The sequence below is a fragment of the Eretmochelys imbricata genome, chromosome 14 (genome assembly GCF_965152235.1).
Source record: "Eretmochelys imbricata isolate rEreImb1 chromosome 14, rEreImb1.hap1, whole genome shotgun sequence".
NCBI classification, from domain to species: domain Eukaryota; kingdom Metazoa; phylum Chordata; order Testudines; family Cheloniidae; genus Eretmochelys; species Eretmochelys imbricata.
In genome coordinates, this window is record NC_135585.1 from 43,552,879 (window position 1) to 43,573,652 (window position 20,774).

The 20,774-nt window shown below is 45.8% G+C and overlaps 2 protein-coding genes across 2 annotated transcripts; both read left to right on the plus strand.

The window, feature by feature from the left end:
• Positions 1-3,071: 3,071 nt before the first annotated feature.
• On the plus strand, positions 3,072-4,031 carry LOC144275297 (olfactory receptor 14A16-like). The gene has a single exon (XM_077834505.1). It carries the CDS (start codon positions 3,072-3,074, stop codon positions 4,029-4,031), a length of 960 nt encoding a protein of 319 aa, XP_077690631.1.
• A 14,655-nt stretch (positions 4,032-18,686) lies between these two features.
• LOC144274458 (olfactory receptor 14A16-like) lies at positions 18,687-19,640 on the plus strand. The gene has a single exon (XM_077833297.1). It carries the CDS (start codon positions 18,687-18,689, stop codon positions 19,638-19,640), a length of 954 nt encoding a protein of 317 aa, XP_077689423.1.
• The last annotated feature ends 1,134 nt before the right edge of the window (positions 19,641-20,774 follow it).

Consider the following 20,774-nt stretch of genomic DNA (forward strand, 5'->3'; position numbering starts at 1 on the left):
GTACTGTTCTCCCTCTGTGGGGTTAGAGTTGGGCAGGTTGTCAGGGTGGTTTGCTCCAGAGGTGAGATCAGAGCTGGGCGTAAAGCCTTGGAGACCGGATTCAACTGTTTAGCCCCAGAGTAGGGACATCCTGGGCTGTGACAATATCTGAACCCTGCACAAGACAGGATCAGCTCTAGAGCTGGGAGGAGTTTTCAGTCTCTGATCCCATTTAGTCCTTCATCTCCCAGCCAAGCCTGTCCAAGGAGGGGAGCAGGGAGCACCCCTCTCTGGAGTGGATCCCTGTCTACTAGGAACTGCAGAGAGACTCAGGAAATCCAGCGAAGGGACATGGAAACTGCTGCTGGATAATACAGTGATGGGGGCATGAGAGAGAGATGACCAAAGAATCCTGGTACTGGAGGATCAAAAGCATCGCACGTTGGGAAAAAATCCACAAAGACCAACAGACTACATTTTTGCTTTCAATTCTACACGTGAAGGTATTAATGTACAGACAAATTTAATAATAGAGATATGAATTGTAATTGGAACTTTTAAAGACTTTTATTATCAAGCAGCTAGAGCCTGCCAGATTTCTTTTCAGCAGAATGTAAGAACTGAAATATAAATTACAATTTGAACTCTTTAAGGAATTAACTCTCAGTCTAGTCAGACATCTAGATACAGTCAGAGAAAAAGAAGGTGGACAATGACTTTGCATCAGAAATCAGAAATGTTTGCAGGGTTTAGCAAGCAACAACTAATTTCTTTTCAGCTAAAAAAACTACTGTAAACTGGAAATTGCACATTGCAAACCAAAGAATATTGGGATTTGCAGATTTCAAGAAAAACTAAACCAAATATCTGAGTATCGGAGATACTTTCCCTGAACATTTTTGTTTAGTTCAAAAACTCATTTTCCTACAAAAAAACTCATTTTCCTACTACTACAAAAAAAATCTAAATTTCCAAACATCTCTAATTTGGAATGGAGCTTTAAACAAGGGAGGGGAACACTAGTACTGTTCAATAATACCATAATTTCAAAACCATTTTTTCTCTTGAAACTGGGTTTGTTTCTGTGTCAAAGGGATAATTACTGGAAGGTCAAAATTGAATAAGCAGCAGAGCTGACAGCCACAGTTGATACGTTATGCACACTAGCACCTTTAGACTCAGAGTTGAACCACCAGTTAAAGCCAGTCTATCTCAATGTTGCCAAAGGACATACAGGAGGTAAATGGGACTAGAACCCATATTTCCAGGATTTCCTTGGAAGTTAACAAGATAGACACAGGCCCAGGATTACAAAGGGTTTAAGCACCTGAAGAAGGAGAAAGGCGCCTTTGGGGATTTACAATAGCATCTGAGCAGGTTAGGTGCTATCTTTTAATCACAGGTTTCAGAAAAAGAAAAGGAGTACTTGTGGCACCTTAGAGACTAACCAATTTATTTGAGCATAAGCTTTCGTGAGCTACAGCTCACTTCATCGGATGCATACTCTGGTTTCAGAGTAACAGCCGTGTTAGTCTGTATTCGCAAAAAGAAAAGGAGTACTTGTGGCACCTTAGAGACTAACCAATTTATTTGAGAGTAAGCTTTCGTGAGCTACAGATCCGATGAAGTGAGCTGTAGCTCACAAAAGCTTATGCTCAAATAAATTGGTTAGTCTCTAAGGTGCCACAAGTACTCCTTTTCTTTTTATCTTTTAATCGTGGCCCACAGATAACACAGAAGCTTGGCTGGAATCAGGGAACCCTGGTGGCGATTGTACTCCCTGTGTTATGCTGGGGTCAGACTAGAGGGTCTGAATGGCCCTTTTGGCGTTATCACCTTTGTTTCTGTGCCCTTGCCTCTGAATCTCTGCTTCTGAGCTGTGCAGGGCTCTAGGGCGTGAGTCCTGCTAGCCCTCAGGAAATAGACGTGGATAAATCACCTTCCCGCAGCATCAGTCCTTTAATGTCAGTGCAGCTCAATGCCAGCTACTCACAGCTCGTCTGCAGAGAGCAATCGGTTTGAGTCTAGTTCAATCGCTGAATGAGGCTGAAAGGATTCTCAGATACCTGTGCCCTTAGCTTCTAGATTCTGCTATATAGATAGATAGTGACCAAAAAATCCTAGTGCTGGATGACTGAATGTGTCTTCCGTTGGGAAAAAGCCACAAAGGCTAGCACAGGAAGTTTGCTATTTCAATTAAATGTGTTGGGGGATCAACATACAGGGAAGAATTAAGATGATAAATATGAATTACAATACAAACTGGTTAAGACCTTTCCCATCAGTTTAATCAAATACCTACTGCTGACTGGAATTTTTCCTCCCATTAGGAAAAGTTTTACTTTTCACTGAACACCCTAAATCCATTCCCCGCTCCCCACCCCACCCCCCGCCCAGTTTTTGGCAAATGAAAACTTTCTGCTGAAAACTGATTTTTTTTAATTCCAAAACCAATATAGTTTGTTTTTTTAAGTTTTCTTTTTTTTTTTTACAAAACAATCCCAAAATGTTTGAGAAAAGCAGACAGATTCTGAGATGTGTTGTTATTTAGCTTAAAAACCAATCTCCATTAAAAAGAACACAGCTGAAAAATTTCCAACCAGCCTCTATGCACAGAGTTTGGGGTGGAAAAATGACAGATGAGCTGCTATTTACGATGCTGGGTGAGTCAACATCATATTGCCCTGCAAAGTGAGAATCAGGCTGTGTTAGAATTTTAGTTGATCAGTTTCATACCCAAGTTGTGAGAATTGTTGGGTTTGGAGTGTGCTTTGTTCCATCCTTCATACTGCATTTTATCAATCCACACCTTGGGCCAAATCGTCAGATGAGATAAAGTGACGAAGCTCCATTGACTTTAAAGGAGCTGACCTAATTTACACTAGTGTGGTAATGTGACTCCTTGATTGTCAGAGGCGAGGAGCACTAACAACACCTACTCATTGTAAGTGATGAGTTCTGTGCACCTTTGACATTCATAGAATGAGATATTAGGGAAAGGGGAATCAGAGCCATTCCCTCTGTCGCTCTAATCCTGACCATTGTCTTTCTCATTCCCTCCACAGACATCGCACAGTGTACTGCGGAAGAAAATGTCCAACCAAACTGCCATGACCGAGTTCCTTCTCCTGGGATTCTCTGACATTCGGGAGCTGCAGATTTTACACTTTGTGGTGTTTCTACTGCTTTACCTGATATCCCTGCTGGGGAACCTTCTCATCATCACAGCCAGAGCCCTTGACCGCCACCTTCACACCCCCATGTACTTCTTCCTGATGAATCTGTCCATCCTAGACCTCGGCTCCATCTCTGTCACCATCCCCAAATCCATGGCCAGTTCCCTCACGAACACCAGATCGATTTCTTATTCTGGATGTGTTGCCCAAGTCTTTCTCGTCTTCTTCTTCGCTTCAGCAGATTTTGCCTTACTGACCATCATGGCGTACGACCGATACGTCGCCATCTGCCAACCACTGCACTATGAGACAGTGATGAACAGGACAGCATGTGTCCAAATGGCAGCCAGTGCCTGGATCACTGGAATTCTCTACTCTGCACTGCACACTGGGATCACCTTTGAAATCTCCTTCTGTGGAGGCAACATGGTGGATCAGTTCTTCTGTGAAATCCCCCAGCTCCTCAATCTCGCCTGCTCTGACTTGTACCTCATTGAAGTTGGGTTTCTCATCTTTAGTTCATTCTTAGGCTTCAGCTGCTTTCTTTTCATCATTGTGTCATATGTTCAGATCTTCAAAGCAGTGCTGAGAATCCCCTCTAAGCAGGGTGAGCATAAAGCCTTCTCCACCTGCCTCCCTCACCTCACCGTGGTGTCCTTGTTCTTTAGTACTGCAACCTTTGCCTACCTGAAACCCACCTCCAGCTCAACCTCAGGTCTGAATCTCATAGTGGCTGTACTCTATTCTGTGTTGCCACCAATGATGAATCCGATCATCTACAGCATGAGAAACAAAGAGATCAAAGGTGCACTGAGTAAACAGATAGGTTGGAGGTTATTCACTAAGAACAAAATGTCCCTATGTCTCCTTCGGTAGCAATTTCATTCTGTATTTCTTTATAAATAAAATCTGATGACATTATTGCCTCCATGAGAAAATACTGTGCACTCTGTTTATGCGGAATTGGGTATTTGCACTAGTAAAGATACAGACAAACATGACTCAGGAAAAAAAGGAGTTTCTATAGGTTTACACCAATGTAAATAAGATTGGAATATATCATATACTGCTACCGATCACCATACTACCTGAGACCCTTGCCTATAAAATCAGTAGTCATAGCAGAGTCCCTGGTGAGGTCTTTGGCTCTTCTTATATCATGGGATAAAAACTCAGATGGAGGTATCGATGCATTTGTTCTTTGTGTTTTTTGTTTGTTTGTTTGTCAGCTTTTAGCTTATTTTTGCTTAACTGGTTGATTGGTAGTTTGGTTGGTTTGTTTGTTTGTTTGTTTTAGGAGGTTTTGGCGGTGGAAAGGCCTGAGAAGATGGTGAGTGTTTGGTGAGATGGGATTTTCAATGTTTGTCCCTTCTTGGGAGTATCCATATGTCATCTCTTTGATGGGTTTTCTGAGCGAACTGAAGGTTTGCTCCCCACAATGACAAAAGAGTGCAAAAGAGGATTATGCATGGCTTAGTTCCTACTGACATGATTATGTGTAGATTGTTGGGATATTATTGTATTATTAATGATATGTGTCATAAATATAAAGGGAAGGGTAACCACCTTTCTCTCCACAGTGCTATAAAATCCCTCTTGGACAGAGGCAAAACCCTTTCACCTGTAAAGGGTTAAGAAGCTAAGATAACCTCGCTGGCACCTGACCAAAATGACCAATGAGGAGACAAGATACTTTCAAAGCTGGAGGGGGGGAGGAACAAAGGGTATGTCTGTCTGTGTGATGCTTTTGCCAGAAAGAGGTCAGGAATGCAACTCAGAACTCCTGTAAAAAGTTAGTAAGTAATCTAGCTAGAAATGCATTAGATTTCTTTTGTTCAATGGCTGGTAAAATAGTTGTGCTGAATGGAATGTATATTCCTGGTTTTGTGTCTTTTTGTAACTTAAGGTTTTACCTGGAGGGATGCTCTATGTTTTGAATCTGATTACCCTGTAAGGTATTTACCATCCTGATTTTTAGAGAGGTCATTCTTTTACCTTTTCTTTCATTAAAATTCTTCTTTTAAGAACCTGATTGCTATTTCATTGTTCTTAAGATCCAAGGGTTTGGGTCTGTGTTCACCTGTACAAATTGGTGAGGATTTTGATCAAGCCTTTCCCAGGAAAGGGGGTGTAGGGCTTGGAGGGATATTTTGGGGGAAGACGTCTCCAAGTGGGCTCTTTCCCTGTTCTTTGTGTAACACGCTTGGTGGTGGCAGCATAGGGTTCAAGGACAAGGCAAAGTTTGTACCATGAGGAAGTTTTTAACCTAAGCTGGTAAGAATAAGCTTAGGGGGTCTTTTATGCAGGTCCCCACATCTGTACCCTAGAGTTCAGAGTGGGGAAGGAACCTTAACAATATGTTAGTCATCTTTTTATTATTTTAACCTACAAATGAATATAGAATCATAGAATATTAGGGTTGGAAGAGACCTCAGGAGGTCATCTAGTCCAATCCCCTGCTCAAAGCAGGACCAACGCCGACTAAATCACTCCAGTCAAGGCTTTGTCAAGCCAGGCCTTAAAAACCTCTAAGGATGGAGATTCCACCACCTCCCTAGGTAACCCTCCTAGTGAAATAGTGTTTCCTAATATCCCACCTAGACCTCCCCCACTGTAACTTGAGACCACTGCTCCTTGTTCTTTCATCTGCCACCACTGAGAACAGCCTAGCTCCATCCTCTTTGGAACCCCCCTTCAGGTTCTTGAAGGCTGCTATCAAATCCCCCCTCTCTTTTCTCTTCTGTAGACTGAATAACCCTAGTTCCCTCAGTCTCTCCTCATAAGTCATGTGCCCCAGCCCACTAACCATTTTCGTTGCTCTCCAATGGACTCTCTCCAATTTGTCCACATCCGTTCTGTTGTGGGGATGTAAAAACAGTGTCATTCTTGCTATGGTGGAAAGACTGTTTTAAAGTAAGTGACATGAACACTGGAGTCTGGGGTCTTCTTGTCTTCTTGTCTGGGGTCATTTTGTTCTAGCCCTGGTGTAAGTGGACAAGTGCCATCACGTGCACTGATCTGGTGTTCCATACGCCTTCCCGTGTAGATGTACTCACACCCAAGCTGAGAAAGGATCTCAGAAGTTGGCCTGTTAGTAGTATTAGAATATCATCTTTGTGCATGGTTGTGTACACTTCATATATGACAGACAAAAGCAGAGTATGTGATTAGCTAGAGAGACAGACAGACAGGACCATTCCTTGTCCTAACCCACAACCTCATTTAGTGATAATGATAGATTTCTATTTGATTGTGAATTACATGAGCTAGCTAGCTAGTGTGACAAAGTTTCTCCTCTACCTTGGTGGGTCTTGAGCTTATTGGCGGATTTGTTCACCTTGGAGCTTCACGGCAGCCCTCAGTTTGGCCGTTTTCGTGAACCCACAGTCCAGGTCAACTCCTCCTGTGTCTGACCAGGAGTTGGGAGGTTTGGGGGGAACCCGGGCTCGCCCTCGACTCCAGGGCCCTGTGGAATGCAGCTGTCTAGAGTGCCTCCTGGAACAGCTGTGCGACAGCTACAACTCTCTGGGCTACTTCCCCATGGCCTCCTCCCAACACCTTCTTTATCCTCACCATAGGACCTTCCTCCTGGTGTCTGATAATACTTGTATTCCTCAGTCCTCCCACAGTCCACATTCTCACTCCTAGCGCCTCTTGCTCCCAGCTCGTTACACGTGCACCACAAACTGAAGTGAGCTCCTTTTTAAACCCAGGTGCCCTGATTAGCCTGCCTTAATTGATTCTACCAGCTTCTTGATTAGAACACCTGCAGCCAATCAGCCTGTCTGTCTTAATTGTCTCCAGAAGGTTCCTGATTGTTCTGGAACCTTCCCTGTTACCTTACCCAGGGGAAAGGGACCTACTTAACCTGGGGCTAATATATCTGCCTTCTACTACTCTCCTGTAGCCATCTGGCCCGACCCTGTCACACTAGATAATGAATAATCGATGGAAATTATTGTGCAAATTATTGTGCTTCTTTTCCTGTTAATGATTGTCTATGTCCAGATCATGATTTTCTTGTAAGTACTCCTTATTACACATTATTTCACAAAGATTTTGTATGACTATATCTTACTCTGTCGCTCACTTACAAACAGCTCATCCTAACGCACTTAGTGTTTGAACTTTGAGCTGTTTTGACTGGATACATTTTTAACTTACTCTGGTTTGCTTGGAAGTATCACAGACGGGTTGGAAGAGACCTCAGGAGGCCATCTAGTCCAATCCCCTGCTCAAAGCAGGACCAACACCAACTAAATCATCCCAGACAAGGCTTAGTCAAGCCGGGCCTCAGGCCAATGCTCAGCTGATTTAAATTGGCATAGCTCTATTGAAGTCAGTAGATCCCTGAGAATTTACACCAGCTGAGGATCTGCTCCAAACACTCATGATTATGAATTTAAAACTCATTTCCTTTGAATATTCTGTACAATGGTCCTGATTCCACAGCCACTTCAGCACGTTCTTAACTTTAACCATATGAGTGGCCCCATTGAAGGTTTAAAGGTAAACTCATGTTTAAGTCCCCGTTGAATATGGGTTAGGGATATGGATAGGGCTTAAGGATAACCCCAAACTGATGTCAGATCCTGACCCTCTTTCCATTTCTCTCCTTTCCCAGTCAAATAAAGCCCTGCAATTGGTGCATTGGAATTACTCTCCCCGTCTGGCTTCTTTCAAAAATTAGGATTCTGGGACCTGACGTGTCAGTGACTTTTGGCACCACACCGATGAATGGAGTAGAGAGAGAGATCAACATTGACAAGGACTTGCACAGAGAAAGGACGCAGTGCCACTGTCCATGTCATCAGTGTTAGGGGTATTCTGATGTGAGGCTCCCACAGTCACTCCAGTTGAAGCTGTTCCAGTCTGGAAAAATAATTAAAGAGTTATTGGAGCAGGGGGTCTGGACACGGGGTCTCCCAGGTGAGTGCTTTGGCCACCAGGCTACAGGGTAATTCTCATGTGCTCTCTCTCCCTCTCTGACCCAATGATTCTTTAATGATTTAATCCAAAGTGGAACAGCTTGAACAGGAGAGGTTGAGGGAGCCCCACATCGGAATATCCCACAGCCCAGTGATTAGGACACTCACCCAAAAGGTGGCAGATCCCCCTTCAAATCCCTTCTCCTCCTCAGGCAGAGGGGGGACTTGAACTGGGGGTTTCCCCATGGCCAGGTAAGTACCCTAACCACTGGGCTAAAAGTTAAACAGGAGGGCCTTCTCCTTCTCACACAAAACACCGGAGGGGCCTGACCCAAGGAGAGGGTTCCCAGGTATGCATCACAAGCAGGGATAGGCGCCACCCAACAGTTCGACATAGGCAACTATCTCTGTGAGGGGGTGGAGCTTGACACGCCCACGTCTAGTCATCATCTCCCAGTGGTCAGGTTAGGCACCTCCCCACTGCATGCTGGCAACTGTGGATCCCATTTAGGTGTTTACCTCTCCTGTCATTGAACAGGGAGCCTGGGCTCCGAACACAAGCTTTAGGAATCATGGGGATTTTCTAAGTGCCTAAATGTTAGGTGCTGCAATGCTCATCATTAGAATACCTAAAGGCAACATTTTTAAAGGTATTTAGGTGCCTGGTGGGATTTTCAAAAGCATTTAGGTACCTAAATCCAGTTGAAATCAAAGCGTGTTTTGAAAGTCCTACTAGATGCTTAAATACCTTAAAAAAATCAGGCCCTAATTCCTTCTGTGAATCTAGCCCTGAGTGTCTGATATCCCCGAAGAGGCTTTAACAGTATCATCCCAGAAGACTGAAGACAGATCCAAAAACCATATTTTTGAGCCCTTCCTAACACTGAAGGGCTTTGTAAACTGCAGCCATATCCAGACATGGGTTCTACAAATGGCCCTGTCCCTTTAAAATGAGCCAGACACAGACCCCAGGACCAAAGACTCATGAGTTTGAGGTTTTAAAATATAAGGCTGCTCCAATCTCAGCTGAGATAGGGACCACCTCACCTCTAGATCGTGCAGAACAAATCTGGTCCCAGCAGGGTACATGAGAAAGGCTGATATTCATTGGATAGCTGACAGTCAGTGGTAGCTGGGTAGCTTTGAAAATGAGGCCTCTTTGAAAATGCCAGCTGAGGGCTTTGACAAGTGGAAAATGATCTATGGTCAGATTTTACAAATGGCCCCTCTCTTCATCATTGGCCAAACAGAAACATCCATCCCTGAGCTTTGCAGTGTTCAACATCCAGCCTTGCCTTCATCACTGCCTAGGGGTGCACAGGGACCATTCCTCCGCTAGGCTGTGAGTGACTATATTGGCATAAGCATCAAAGTTTGTGCCTTGTGATGGCTTCATGGTGGCCTTAAGAAATGGACTGGGGGTCTTTGTGCGGTTCCTAGAAGACGTGTCCCCAACACACAAACATCATCATTACTGGAAATAGATTTGCATCCTTGTGCTCCATTACTATAGAGAGGTCCAGAAGTATGCAGAAAGGAATCCTCTGTCCTATATAGCAAGGGTCCCTCCAGGGCAGGGGAGAAGCACACGTCTGGGGAATGGGGAGCGAGGGAAGATCGCACAGCTGCCACCTGGGCTTCTATACGTACTAGTGAAAAATGTCAGACTTCAGAACCTTGGGCTAATCATCTGGCCACTGAGGGTTAGCGTGGTGCAAAGAAAATTAGGATACAAGGGGACAAGACAGAAATCTCTGTATATTAAGTCTGGGATATTCAAAGGGGTCTAAGGACATTAGTTGCCTAACTCCCATTGTGCAGTCAATGGGAGCTGGGCACGTAATTCCCTGAAGCCACTCTGAAAATCCCTGTCACAGCTCATGGCCCGCAGTGAAAGTTCACTGTACGGTTCCAGATTCTGCAGCACCCACAGCCCCTTGTGTCTGCTCTAATTGCACAGGATGCTGCAGAGTCAGTCACTGGTTCCTCCAGAGGGCCAAGCCCATTCCTCCAGGGGTCTCTCCAGGGAAATCAGTGATTTTGCACCCAGGATACATTGGGTCCCTTCTGCTGAGCTGTTTTCTACTCTCTCCCCTGCTAGTGCCCCCTGGGGATAATCACTGCTCTGTGCTCCTCACGGGTTTCCTAGGGGATGCCCCACTTGGTCTGATTGCTTTGGTTGCTCTCAGTAACTGAATCCCTGGGCTGATGTTATGTCCCTGGCACACCATGCTTGGTGCACCACGCTGTGGCAGGGCCTGGGAATAGATTGTGCCCCAATAAGGCAACTATAGAGAGCCTTCGGCCCCTGAACATTTGAGAGGAGCTGAGGTCTCAGTTCACACCCCATTTCCATGTGGAAGCTACAAACATTGTCGAGCAGGATGGGACAGGCTGGCTTGGGAGATAAGAGATGAAGTTGCTGCTTTCACCTCTAAGTCACCTGTCCAAACCCAGCCCTACTGAGCAGGAGCCAAGGGCTAAATCCGCAAAAGCATTTCGGTGCCTAAGTCCAAAATTTACACCCTCAGAAGCTCTGCTCAGCTGCTGCCTAACCCTGTAAGCACCTACATGTCCCTGGATAAAGTCCACTGTGGTTGCTATTGCAGAGGGATTCAGATGGTGGTGTATCAGTTGTAGAAACCCAAGGTTTGCTCCAATAGGCTCTTTTGCAAATGATAGGGGTAATGTTTCTGAAGTTCAGGTGAAGCCCAGGCCTTAGAACTTGAGAAGATAGACACAGGGCACGGATTATAAAGGGGTTTAGGCACCTACCTATTCTAATAGGTGCCCAGTGGGATTTACAAGAGCACCTAAGCAGGTTAGGTGCCTAACTCCCATTGAACGTCCATGGGATTTAGCCACCTGGCTTACTTAGGAGCTTTGATTAATCTCCCTAGGTGTCTGTCTCCATCGGTAGGTGCCTAAATGCCTTTAGCAATGCAAGATGGTATATTTCTGAGGTAGAAGGCTGGGAGCTGGGGGCATCTGGCTGGTGCCTTTCTTTGTGTGATTCACGAGTGGCTCTGGGAGCATTCATGCAATCTAGCTGGGTGTGGGGCTTCACATGCTTCTGGACTGAGTGATAGCACCTGGAGGGGTTTGCTGTTAGTCACTAGCAGAGCATTGTGAGAGACACACCAGGCTAGTGAATTCAGGAGCCACAGCCATCCCACAGTCCCAGGTTGCAGCCTGGGGAACACCATCACACACTCCCACTCTGCCTAGGCACATAGCATGATGGGAATGCTTTGCCCAAATGATGACTTTTGGCTGGTGTTGGATCACAAGACACTTTGTTATTGGGGCAGGGGTAATAAAGGGTTTGTGTATCCTTCTTGTGTGAATCAAGGGCAGCAGAACTGTGCTTGACATGCCCTGACTGAGGAACTCACCCTCAAGTAAACTGCACTTGCTAAGCAGGGGTCATGGGTGCCAAAGGCCAGTGGAGCTGGGTGGGTGGGTGGATGTGTGCAGGATGGCTGGCAGAGGCCAGAGCAAATGCCCGGACAGTGGAGAGAGCAAGGTGCCTTTCTCTCCGTCCACCAGGATGGGCGGTGAATGCCACAGATGCACCTCTGAACTCTGGGTCTTCGCTGACCAAGGACAACAGCTGTGAGTGGGGTGTGGTGAAGGGATGGGCACGTTACAGGAACTTTTGGTTGCTGGACTTAAGAACCTGAGGCAAAAGGAGACTGCCCAACATACTCTGGGGTGGGTGTTTTGCTCATGGTTTATGTTATGAATCCTGCTTGCAGTGTTTTCCCAAGTTAATACCAGCTTACTTTCCCCCTTTTTATTAAAAGTTTCTTTTCTACACTCGGACTCTGTGCTTGTGAGAGGGGAAGTGTTACCTCTAGAGGTGCCCAACGGGGGATGTGTAACTGTCCCAGGTTACTAGTTGGGGGCTCAAGCCGGTGTTGTGTTGCATTGTTGAAAAGGACTCCCTAGATATTGAACCCGACCCTTGTTGCTGCCGACTCCAACTGGCAGAAGGGTTACACAGGTTTCTTAAAAGTGGAGGGGCAGGTTCTCAGTTGGTCTAAATCATTATAGCTGGGTAGGTGTGACTGTGCGGTGCTGCCGGCTGGGAGAGCAGCCTGAGGCAGAAGCCTCCAGCTCGCATGATATTCCAGGCAGGACTGAATCTCCATGAGACGAAACCTAAAGAAGAGAATGACCTGGAGTCTCTGGCTCCCATTCGGTGCTCTAAGAGGAGGAGCGCCATGTCTCTCCAGCCGCCCCAATCCACCTCACCAAGGTCTGCCAGGAGCACCCAGGAGACGTACGCCGGCTGTCAGTCCTACTGCACCGTCTGCCGTGAAGGCAAGGAGCTGCTGCTGTACAGCAATTCAGTACCGCATCTGCCAGCAGCACCCAGGAGACGTACGGTGAGCTGAGCGGGCTCCCTGCTTGCCGTGGTATGGCTTCTGCGTGGATTACCCAGGAACAAAGGCGCAAAACGATTCTCTGCCTTTGCTATCACAGAAGGAGGGAAGTGGGGGGTCCTGACGACATGTATCCAGAATCACGTGCGACAATGTTTGTGCCCCATCAGGCACTGGGAGCTTAACCCAGAATTCCAATGGGCAGCGGAGACTGCGGGAACTGTGGGACAGCTACTCACAGTGCACCGCTCTGTAAATCAATGCAAGCCACGATATTGACGACACACTCCACCGACTTAATGCGTTTAGTGGGGATATACGCGATTGACTGAATAAAATCAGTTTCTAAAAATTGACTTCTATAAAATTGACCTTATTTCGTAGTGTAGACATACCCTAAGAGAGTTAAGCATCTAACTCCCATTGTGCAGACAATGGGCATTGGGCACCTGTTTCCCTGAAACCACTCTGAAAATCTCTGTCATAGCTCACATCCTGGAGCAAGTGTCCACTGTATTGTTCCAGATTCTGCAGCACCCACACCCCCTTGCTTCTGCTCTAATTGCACAGCATGCTGCAGAGTCGGTTACAGGTCCCCCCAGAGGGCCGAGCCCATTCCTGGGGCCTCTCCATGGAAATCAGCAATTAGTACCCAGGATACATGGTGACCATTCTGTTGAGCTGTTTTCTACTCACTAGATATTACCTCGCCCACCTTGTCTCTCTGTTCCCGGAAAAGCCATCTTTAGAGAGCAGGACAGTCCCTGGTCTTCGCTTCCAGCACTGGACACATGAAAGGAGAGGAGCTCTCCGTTCACACCCCATGTCCACATGAATGCTATAGCCATCTCGGCGCAGGATGGGAAATGCTGGCTTGGGAGATAACAGATGAAGCGGCTGCTTTCATGTCTAGGTCACCTATTCAACCCAGCCCCAATGAGCAGTGCCCCAGTGTCCTCCCCTTCTGAGTGCTGTGAAAAATTGGTTTTGTGCCTCATCTCCTTGGACACGTCATGAAAGCACCCACCAAACATCTCATCCATCCAAACTAGAATGCATTAATCCCCTGTGAGCAGCCTCAGCAGAGACCATGGACCAGCGCGGACCTGAAGAGATCATCTCAAAATGGGAGAGGGTAGATCGGGCTCCCACTCCCCTTCACTACATGGTCTCTCCATGGAGATTGCGATAGCCATCAAAGGAGCCAATTGTTGCCAGTCAAAGTAAAGGTGGGTTCTGTAGGGATGGGCTTTAGTGTGGAACCAGAACCTCAGATCCTAAGCCCCCTCACCTGAGCTTTGGGGAAGTGAGGATCCCAAGAAAGAGCCCAGTGTCTGAGCTGGGCCCATCTCAAATTAATTTGCAATTTCCTGATAGAAATAGTCTTCTTCTGTCAGCCACACAACCCTCAGCTCTTACATAGCAGGGAAGGTCCGGTCCTGATCCCACTGCCATCACTAGCAATGCTCCCACTGACTTCAGCAGTTCCAGGGGTTGATCATAGAGGTGCACACCATGTGTTCAGTAGAGCAAATTTCTCCAAGGAAATTTCTTCACTTCACAGGTTTTTGTTTCATTTTTTCCCCATTCCATAGAGAGGTGGCCACATCAAGCAAAGGACATTTGTATGGATGGAAATGTAGGTGGGGAAGGAAATGAAGTCCAGTGTTGCACAGTTAGGAATGGAGAGAGCTACAAACATGGGCTGGGGCTTCCAAGCTGTCTTACCCCAGTTCAAACAGAGAGACATTAATGGCATCCCTGTGTGTTCCCCCACTGGTCATTGGTGCGGATACACTCCCCCCATGGAAACCAGGAGTGATTCCACTGGACTCAGTGAGACTCATTCTTCTCGCCCTCAGCCTGGTGTAAATAAAGAGTAACTCTAGTCGAGGAAATGGAGCTGTTTCTCCTCTTACTCACCCAGTGAGTAACTCAACAGAGTTAGGCCATGTCGACACTATGGACCTTACAGTTTTTCCCTTTACCGCCGTGTCTACCCTTCGGATCTTACTACCTTTACCGCTTGTGTCGGTCAAACTTTGTCAGTCGGGGTGGCTTTTTCACATCCCGACCAACAAAATTGGTAGTGTAGACAAAGCTTAAGGTGGGGGCTTTTGGTTAACTTATTGTTAGTTATGTTAATTGAAGGATGAATTCACAGCCGTCAATCTCAATGAGGTCTGTGATTGATCCCATCGTTAGTACCTCACAGTTTAACAATACAAGGCAGCAGAAGGAAACTGGAAGTTATGGAGGGGCTTATAACTCCGGAAGCCCTTGGTCAAATGACAACAAATTTGGAACTCGAATGCTACCCCGGGCCTGCCCAAGGCACCCAAATTTCAAAGCTATCCGAGTAACCATTCAGCTTCTAGTGCACGTCCAGAAACTGAGCTTTAAACCATACAAAATGGTGGGAATGGAAATCCTCTAGCCCTCCTTCTGTATTGGCACAAGAGCACAATCCAACACACAGACTTTCTTAAATTGCATTCTCATTTTGAGTCCCCCAAGATTTAGTGGGGGCCGTGCACTACCTTGGGTAAAATGAGACAGATTGAGACCATTTTGACCTGCCTCACATCAATAGTTTGATCTCTAGCTTTGAGCAAAATAAACAAACCTAGAAACTTGTAACGGGGCTCATATCTCCACAACCCTTCGCTCAAATGACCCCACATTTAGGTCACTAATCCTACCCTGCACCCTCCTAAGGCACATTAAATTTCAAAAGAATCTGACTAAGCATGTCTTCTGTTTTTTCCTTTTCTTTTTTTTTTTTTTAAGAAAGGAGGATCTTTAAACAGAAGTCATGGTGCAACCTCAAGTAGAAGGGCGTTGCTGTGGTGGTAATAATATTCATCAGTTCATTTACTGGTTGGGTACCCATCTTGAAGGTTTCTATGAACTCTGCTATTGGAATATTCCAGGAGCATTGTGATGGGATTGTGATGTTCAGCAATGAGAATCTCAGAGACAGGAACAAACAAAAAACTCAACATCACGGTACAGATATTTAGCTCATGTAACCTGGCCGAGTTCCATAGCACTCTGCCAATTTACATTCGCTGAGGAACTGGTCTAATTGACTTCAGTGGGGCTGGGGCTGATTTACACAACAGCTGTTTGGGGATCTGGACCCTTTGAGTCCAAGGCAGCTAGAGGTGATTTACAGAAACTGGGGCACTGACCCATTCACTCCAGTGGAGCTACCCTGATTTGAACTTGCTGAGGATCGGAACCATTGATTCCAATAGGTCTCGGGCTGATTTCTACTCTCTGGCTCTTTGCATTTCATCAGTTTCTCTGACATGAATGTCTCGTGTAAATTACACATTTTTAAACAGTGCATCTGCAGCCAAAGGAGCCTTTTATTTTAATGTTGTCTGCCGGAAGGAAAACAATGTTACGACTGAGAAAGAAAGAAAGAAAGAAAGAAAGAAAGAAAGAAAGAAAGAAAGAAAGAAAGAAAGAAAGAAAGACCTGGGCTATTCATCCCAATAAAAGTTGAAGATCAGATGCAGAAAATCTCCACAACACTGTCCCCAGTTCTGTCCCAAGTGGGAATGAATCGCTCTGTCACCTTTGCAAGTTATACTTGTAATTCATCCCAGTGGACAAAGAGCTAGGAAAGAGGAGACTGGTTACGAATGTTTGAATCTTCTTTGGTTCAGTTTCACAGGCAAAGGATATGGGTTGGAAACTGCATCATGGGCCAGATCCTCAGCTGGTGTAAGTGGATGTAGCTCCCTGGAAGTCAGTGAGTCAGATCCCCAAGTAGTGTAAATAGCCCTCGCTACTATGAAGTCAGTGGAAGTGTATCAGTTTACACAAACTCAGGACCTGGTCCTTAGTTTTTAGTGTTTGTCTCTTAGTGAGGAACTTCAAGCAGCCAGGGCAGCCTGAGCTGTGGGTTCCTCTGGTGGCTGCATCCCAAGAGCTGCTGGTGCAATACAGGAGAAAAACATCTCTGCTCCCCTAGAGGTGACTATGTGGAGTTAATGAAGGAACAGGCTATTCCAGGCCAACTGAGACTCTGGTGCCAAGAGGCTCTTAGCTATTGTAGATCCATGTCTGTGCTACAAATATATGTTTTATTTTGCCATCCTGTGGGGACCCCCTTTGTGATCCAGCCCTGCCTTGTTTTTAGCTAAAGGTCCTTCAAGAGATGCTGTCATCATGTGAGATGTAGGGCAGGTGCTGTTCCCCCTCTGGGGGGTTAGGGTCAACTAGGGCAGGTTGTCAGGATGGTTTGCTCCTGAGGTGAGAGCAGAGCTGGGCTCACAGCCCTGGAGACCTGATTCAGCTATTTAGCCCCAGAGCAGGGATATCTTGGGCTCTGACCTTGTTTGAAGCCGCCACAAACCAGGATCAGCTCGAGAGCTGGGAGTGTCTTTCAGTCCCTGATCCCATTTAGTCCATCACCTTTCACCCAAGCCTGCCCTAGGAGGGAAGCAGGGAGGACCCATCTGTGCTAGGAACTGCAGAGAGACCCCCACAACTCAGGACATCCAGCGAAGGGATGCGACAACAGCTGGTGAATACGACAGTGATGGGGGCATGAGAGAGAGAGAGAGAACCAAACAATCCTGGCAGTGGGTGAATAGATAGATAGATAGATAGATAATGACCAATGATTCCTAACACAGTCGGATCAAATGCATTGCAAATTGGAATAAAGACCAACAAAGTAAGTTTTCTATTTCAATTACATATGTTAGAGTATTAATATATGGGGCAAATTTAATATCAGAAATATGAATTGCAATTAGAACTCTTTAAGACTTTTACTATCAAATTATGCAGATATCTAGAGATGATCAGATTTTTTTCCATCAGAAAAAAATGACTTTTCATTGAGGTTGTGGGAACCAAACAGTTTCAGCCGAAAACTGTTGGAACCTGAAAATTTTTAGGCATAATGAAAACAAGTTTTCATTGTTATGGATATCAGAGATTTTCCATGAAAATATATTCAAATGAAAACTGAATTTTCCTTTGAAATAAAGTAGAAATTGTCTGACTACTCCTACCTGGAAACTTAGCTTTTTGCCAGGGTGGGGAACATGAATATTGTCCAATAACACCATAATTTCCAACCCCATTCCCTCTACTGCAACCGTGTTTGTCTGTTTCAAAGGGGTAGCTGCAGGATGGTAAAACTGAGTAAGTAGCAAAGTTGGTCGCCCAGAGAATGTGTTTTAAACATACTAACCTCTCTAAACTAAAGCCCCGAGAGTCGAAGCTCCCAGACAAAGGTTGTCTCCATCCTACCCAAGGACAGGCAGGAGCTTGGTGGAACTAGAACCCAGATCTCCACTTCTACCATCATAGCCTCTGTCCCACACTGCTGCCTGCTAAACAAAAATACTGTCAACATGTGCACAGAACATGCACATAGGAAGACACAATCCATCCCCAAAAGAGTTCACATTCAAAGTACACAAGACAGACAAAGGGAAGGGGAGGAAAGAGAGGCAGCAGTCTCTCCATGGTCACGAAGTGACAGAGGCAAGGCTAGAACAGAAGTCTCCTGACTCACACAGCACAGAAATAAAGTCACAGGGGGGAACCACACAACCTAGCAGTAACTGAGCAATGCGACCAGCCCACCATCACCCAGCAATGGGAGTGCAGCTGGGATCTGGTGCCATAAATCAACGTGTAAATAGGCATCAGGCGGTATGTGGGATGTTGGGGTGGAATCATCACAGAAAAGCTGCTATGCGGGAAGCTGGGTGATTCTGTGCTGTATTTCTCAGTTAAGTGGGAATCAGACTGTGCTGGCATTTTAGTAGTTGAGTTGAGTTGGTCAAGTTGTGAGCCTGCTGTCTATAGCAATAGGGGTTAATTTTGGCTCAAATTGTTGGATTTGGATTGTACTTTGTTCCATCTTTCATCCTGCATTTGATCAAGCCACATCTTGGGCCAGATCCTCAGATGGTGTAAACTGACCCAGCTCCAGTGACTTTAAGGGAGCGATGCCAATTTACACTCCTGTCATAACGCACCAGAGTCGTGCGTTGGTTGTGAGTGGTGAGGCGCTCTCACTATTCAAGTCAATGGAAGTGACAAGTGCTGTACACCTTTGACATTCACACCATGAGATATCATGGAGAGGGGAATCAGAGTCATTCCCTCTCTCACTATAACCCTGACCATTGCTCTTGTCCTTCCCTCCACAGCCATCACACGATGAACTAAGAAAGAAAATGTCCAACCAAACCACCGTGACCGAGTTCCTTCTCCTGGGATTCTTTGATGTTCGAGAGCTGCAGATTTTGCATTTCATGGTGTTTCTAGTGCTTTACCTGGCAGCCCTGACAGGGAATCTTCTCATCATCACAGCCATAGCTCTTGACCACCACCTTCACACCCCCATGTACTTCTTCCTGATGAGTTTGTCTATCCTAGACCTCGGCTCCATCTCTGTCACCATTCCCAAATCTATGGCCAATTCCCTTATGAACACCAGGTCCATTTCCTATTCTGGATGTGTCGCCCAAGTCTTTTTCCTCATCTTCTTTGCTGAAGCCGACTTTGTCTTACTCACCATCATGGCGTACGATCGATACATCGCCATCTGCAAACCACTGCACTATGAGACTATAATGAACAGGAGAGTTTGTGTCCAAATGGCAGCCATTGCCTGTATCAGTGTAATCCTCTATTCTTCATTGCATACCGGGAACACGTTTTCGATAACCTTCTGTGGAGGCAACATGGTGGATCAGTTCTTCTGTGAAATCCCCCAGCTACTCAAGCTCGCCTGCTCTAACTCGTACTTCAATGAAGTTGGGGTTATTGAATTTAGTGTGTGTTTAACTCTAAGTTGCTTTGTTTTTATAATTGTGACATATGTTCAGATCTTGACCACGGTATTGAGAATCCCCTCTGAGCAGGGCCGACATAAAACCTTCTCCACATGCCTTCCTCACCTCATTGTAATTTCCATGTTTCTTTCCACTGTTGTCTTTGCCTACATGAAACCCATCTCCAGCTCTCCGTCAACTCTGGATCTCGTGGTGGCTGTTCTCTATTCCGTGCTGCCGCCAGTGATGAATCCAATCATCTACAGCATAAAGAACAAGGAAATCAAAGCTTCCGTGAGGAAACTGACTGGGTGGAGGTTATTCAACAAGAATAAAATGTCTGCGTTTCTCTGATGAACATGGTTTTATCTGTGTTGTTTTAGCAAATACAATCAACAGATGACATTACTGTCCCCATAAGAATATGGTGTGTGATTTTTTTATGCAAAATGCTGTCTGTATAGTGGTAAATCCACACTAACTCCACTAAGTCAGTGGAGTTCTTCCAGGTTTATACCAGTATATGTAAGATGAAAATCTATCGATCTCATGCTTTTATACTGCCACCCCTCACCATGTTATCTGAGTACCTTCCACATAAAATCAGTAGCCATTAGACTTCATGGAGTCTCTGGTTCTTCTCCTTTTTGGGGGTCAAAACTTTGCTTGGGGTATGATGGCTTTTGGGTTTCTGTTTGCTGGTGTGACAGAGTGGGATATGGCAGCATCAGATCATGAACTCTGTGTTTTGCTATCTGGGTAAATAGTGACATGGTGACTGCAGAAGTCTGGGCTTGCTCAATAGCCATCTATTGCTCTTTGTTCGTGGCAGCTCTCCTACCTGAGAAAGGTGCATGTTACTTTACTGAAGAAAGAAGAGAAATCACTCAGAGAAATTGTAGCCAGACAGCCAGCCCCGCCCCCCCCCCCCCCCCCCCCCCCAGACCAGCATTGCTGGAAACACAGGAGGAAGCCGGAACAGGGCACTTAACATATATTCCAGCACAGCCTTTGAAGCTGTGAAAAGCACAGGTGTGCTGCTACAATGTGCCTCTGGGAGCAGATACAACGATTAAGCTCACAGCAGGCAGAGGCCCTGTGACAGACATGGCTCTTAGCCCCTACTAAATAGCGTGATGCACACACACCAACATCCTAGTTGGGAAAATATTTACCCTGATAAAAGAAATGTCCAGTAGTCGACACTTATTGTTTCTCTCCCTTGCAAGTGTAAACTACTCTTGCGAAAGCTGGCGTCACCCAGACAGACCAGCCTCAATTTGGCATAAGAAAGGAGAAAGAGAATAAAGGAGTACAGAGGTATAAGTAGGGGACCTACAGCACCATGATTTTGGAGTGCTTTTCACTATCTATCTGCTGGTCAGATAAGTGACAGCCTCCCAAGGCTTCTGCAGCTAAGAGGGTCCCTACGCCTTGTCCCTTATTCGTCTTTCCGCGGAATTGAGTGACCGATCCTGGCTTGGCACC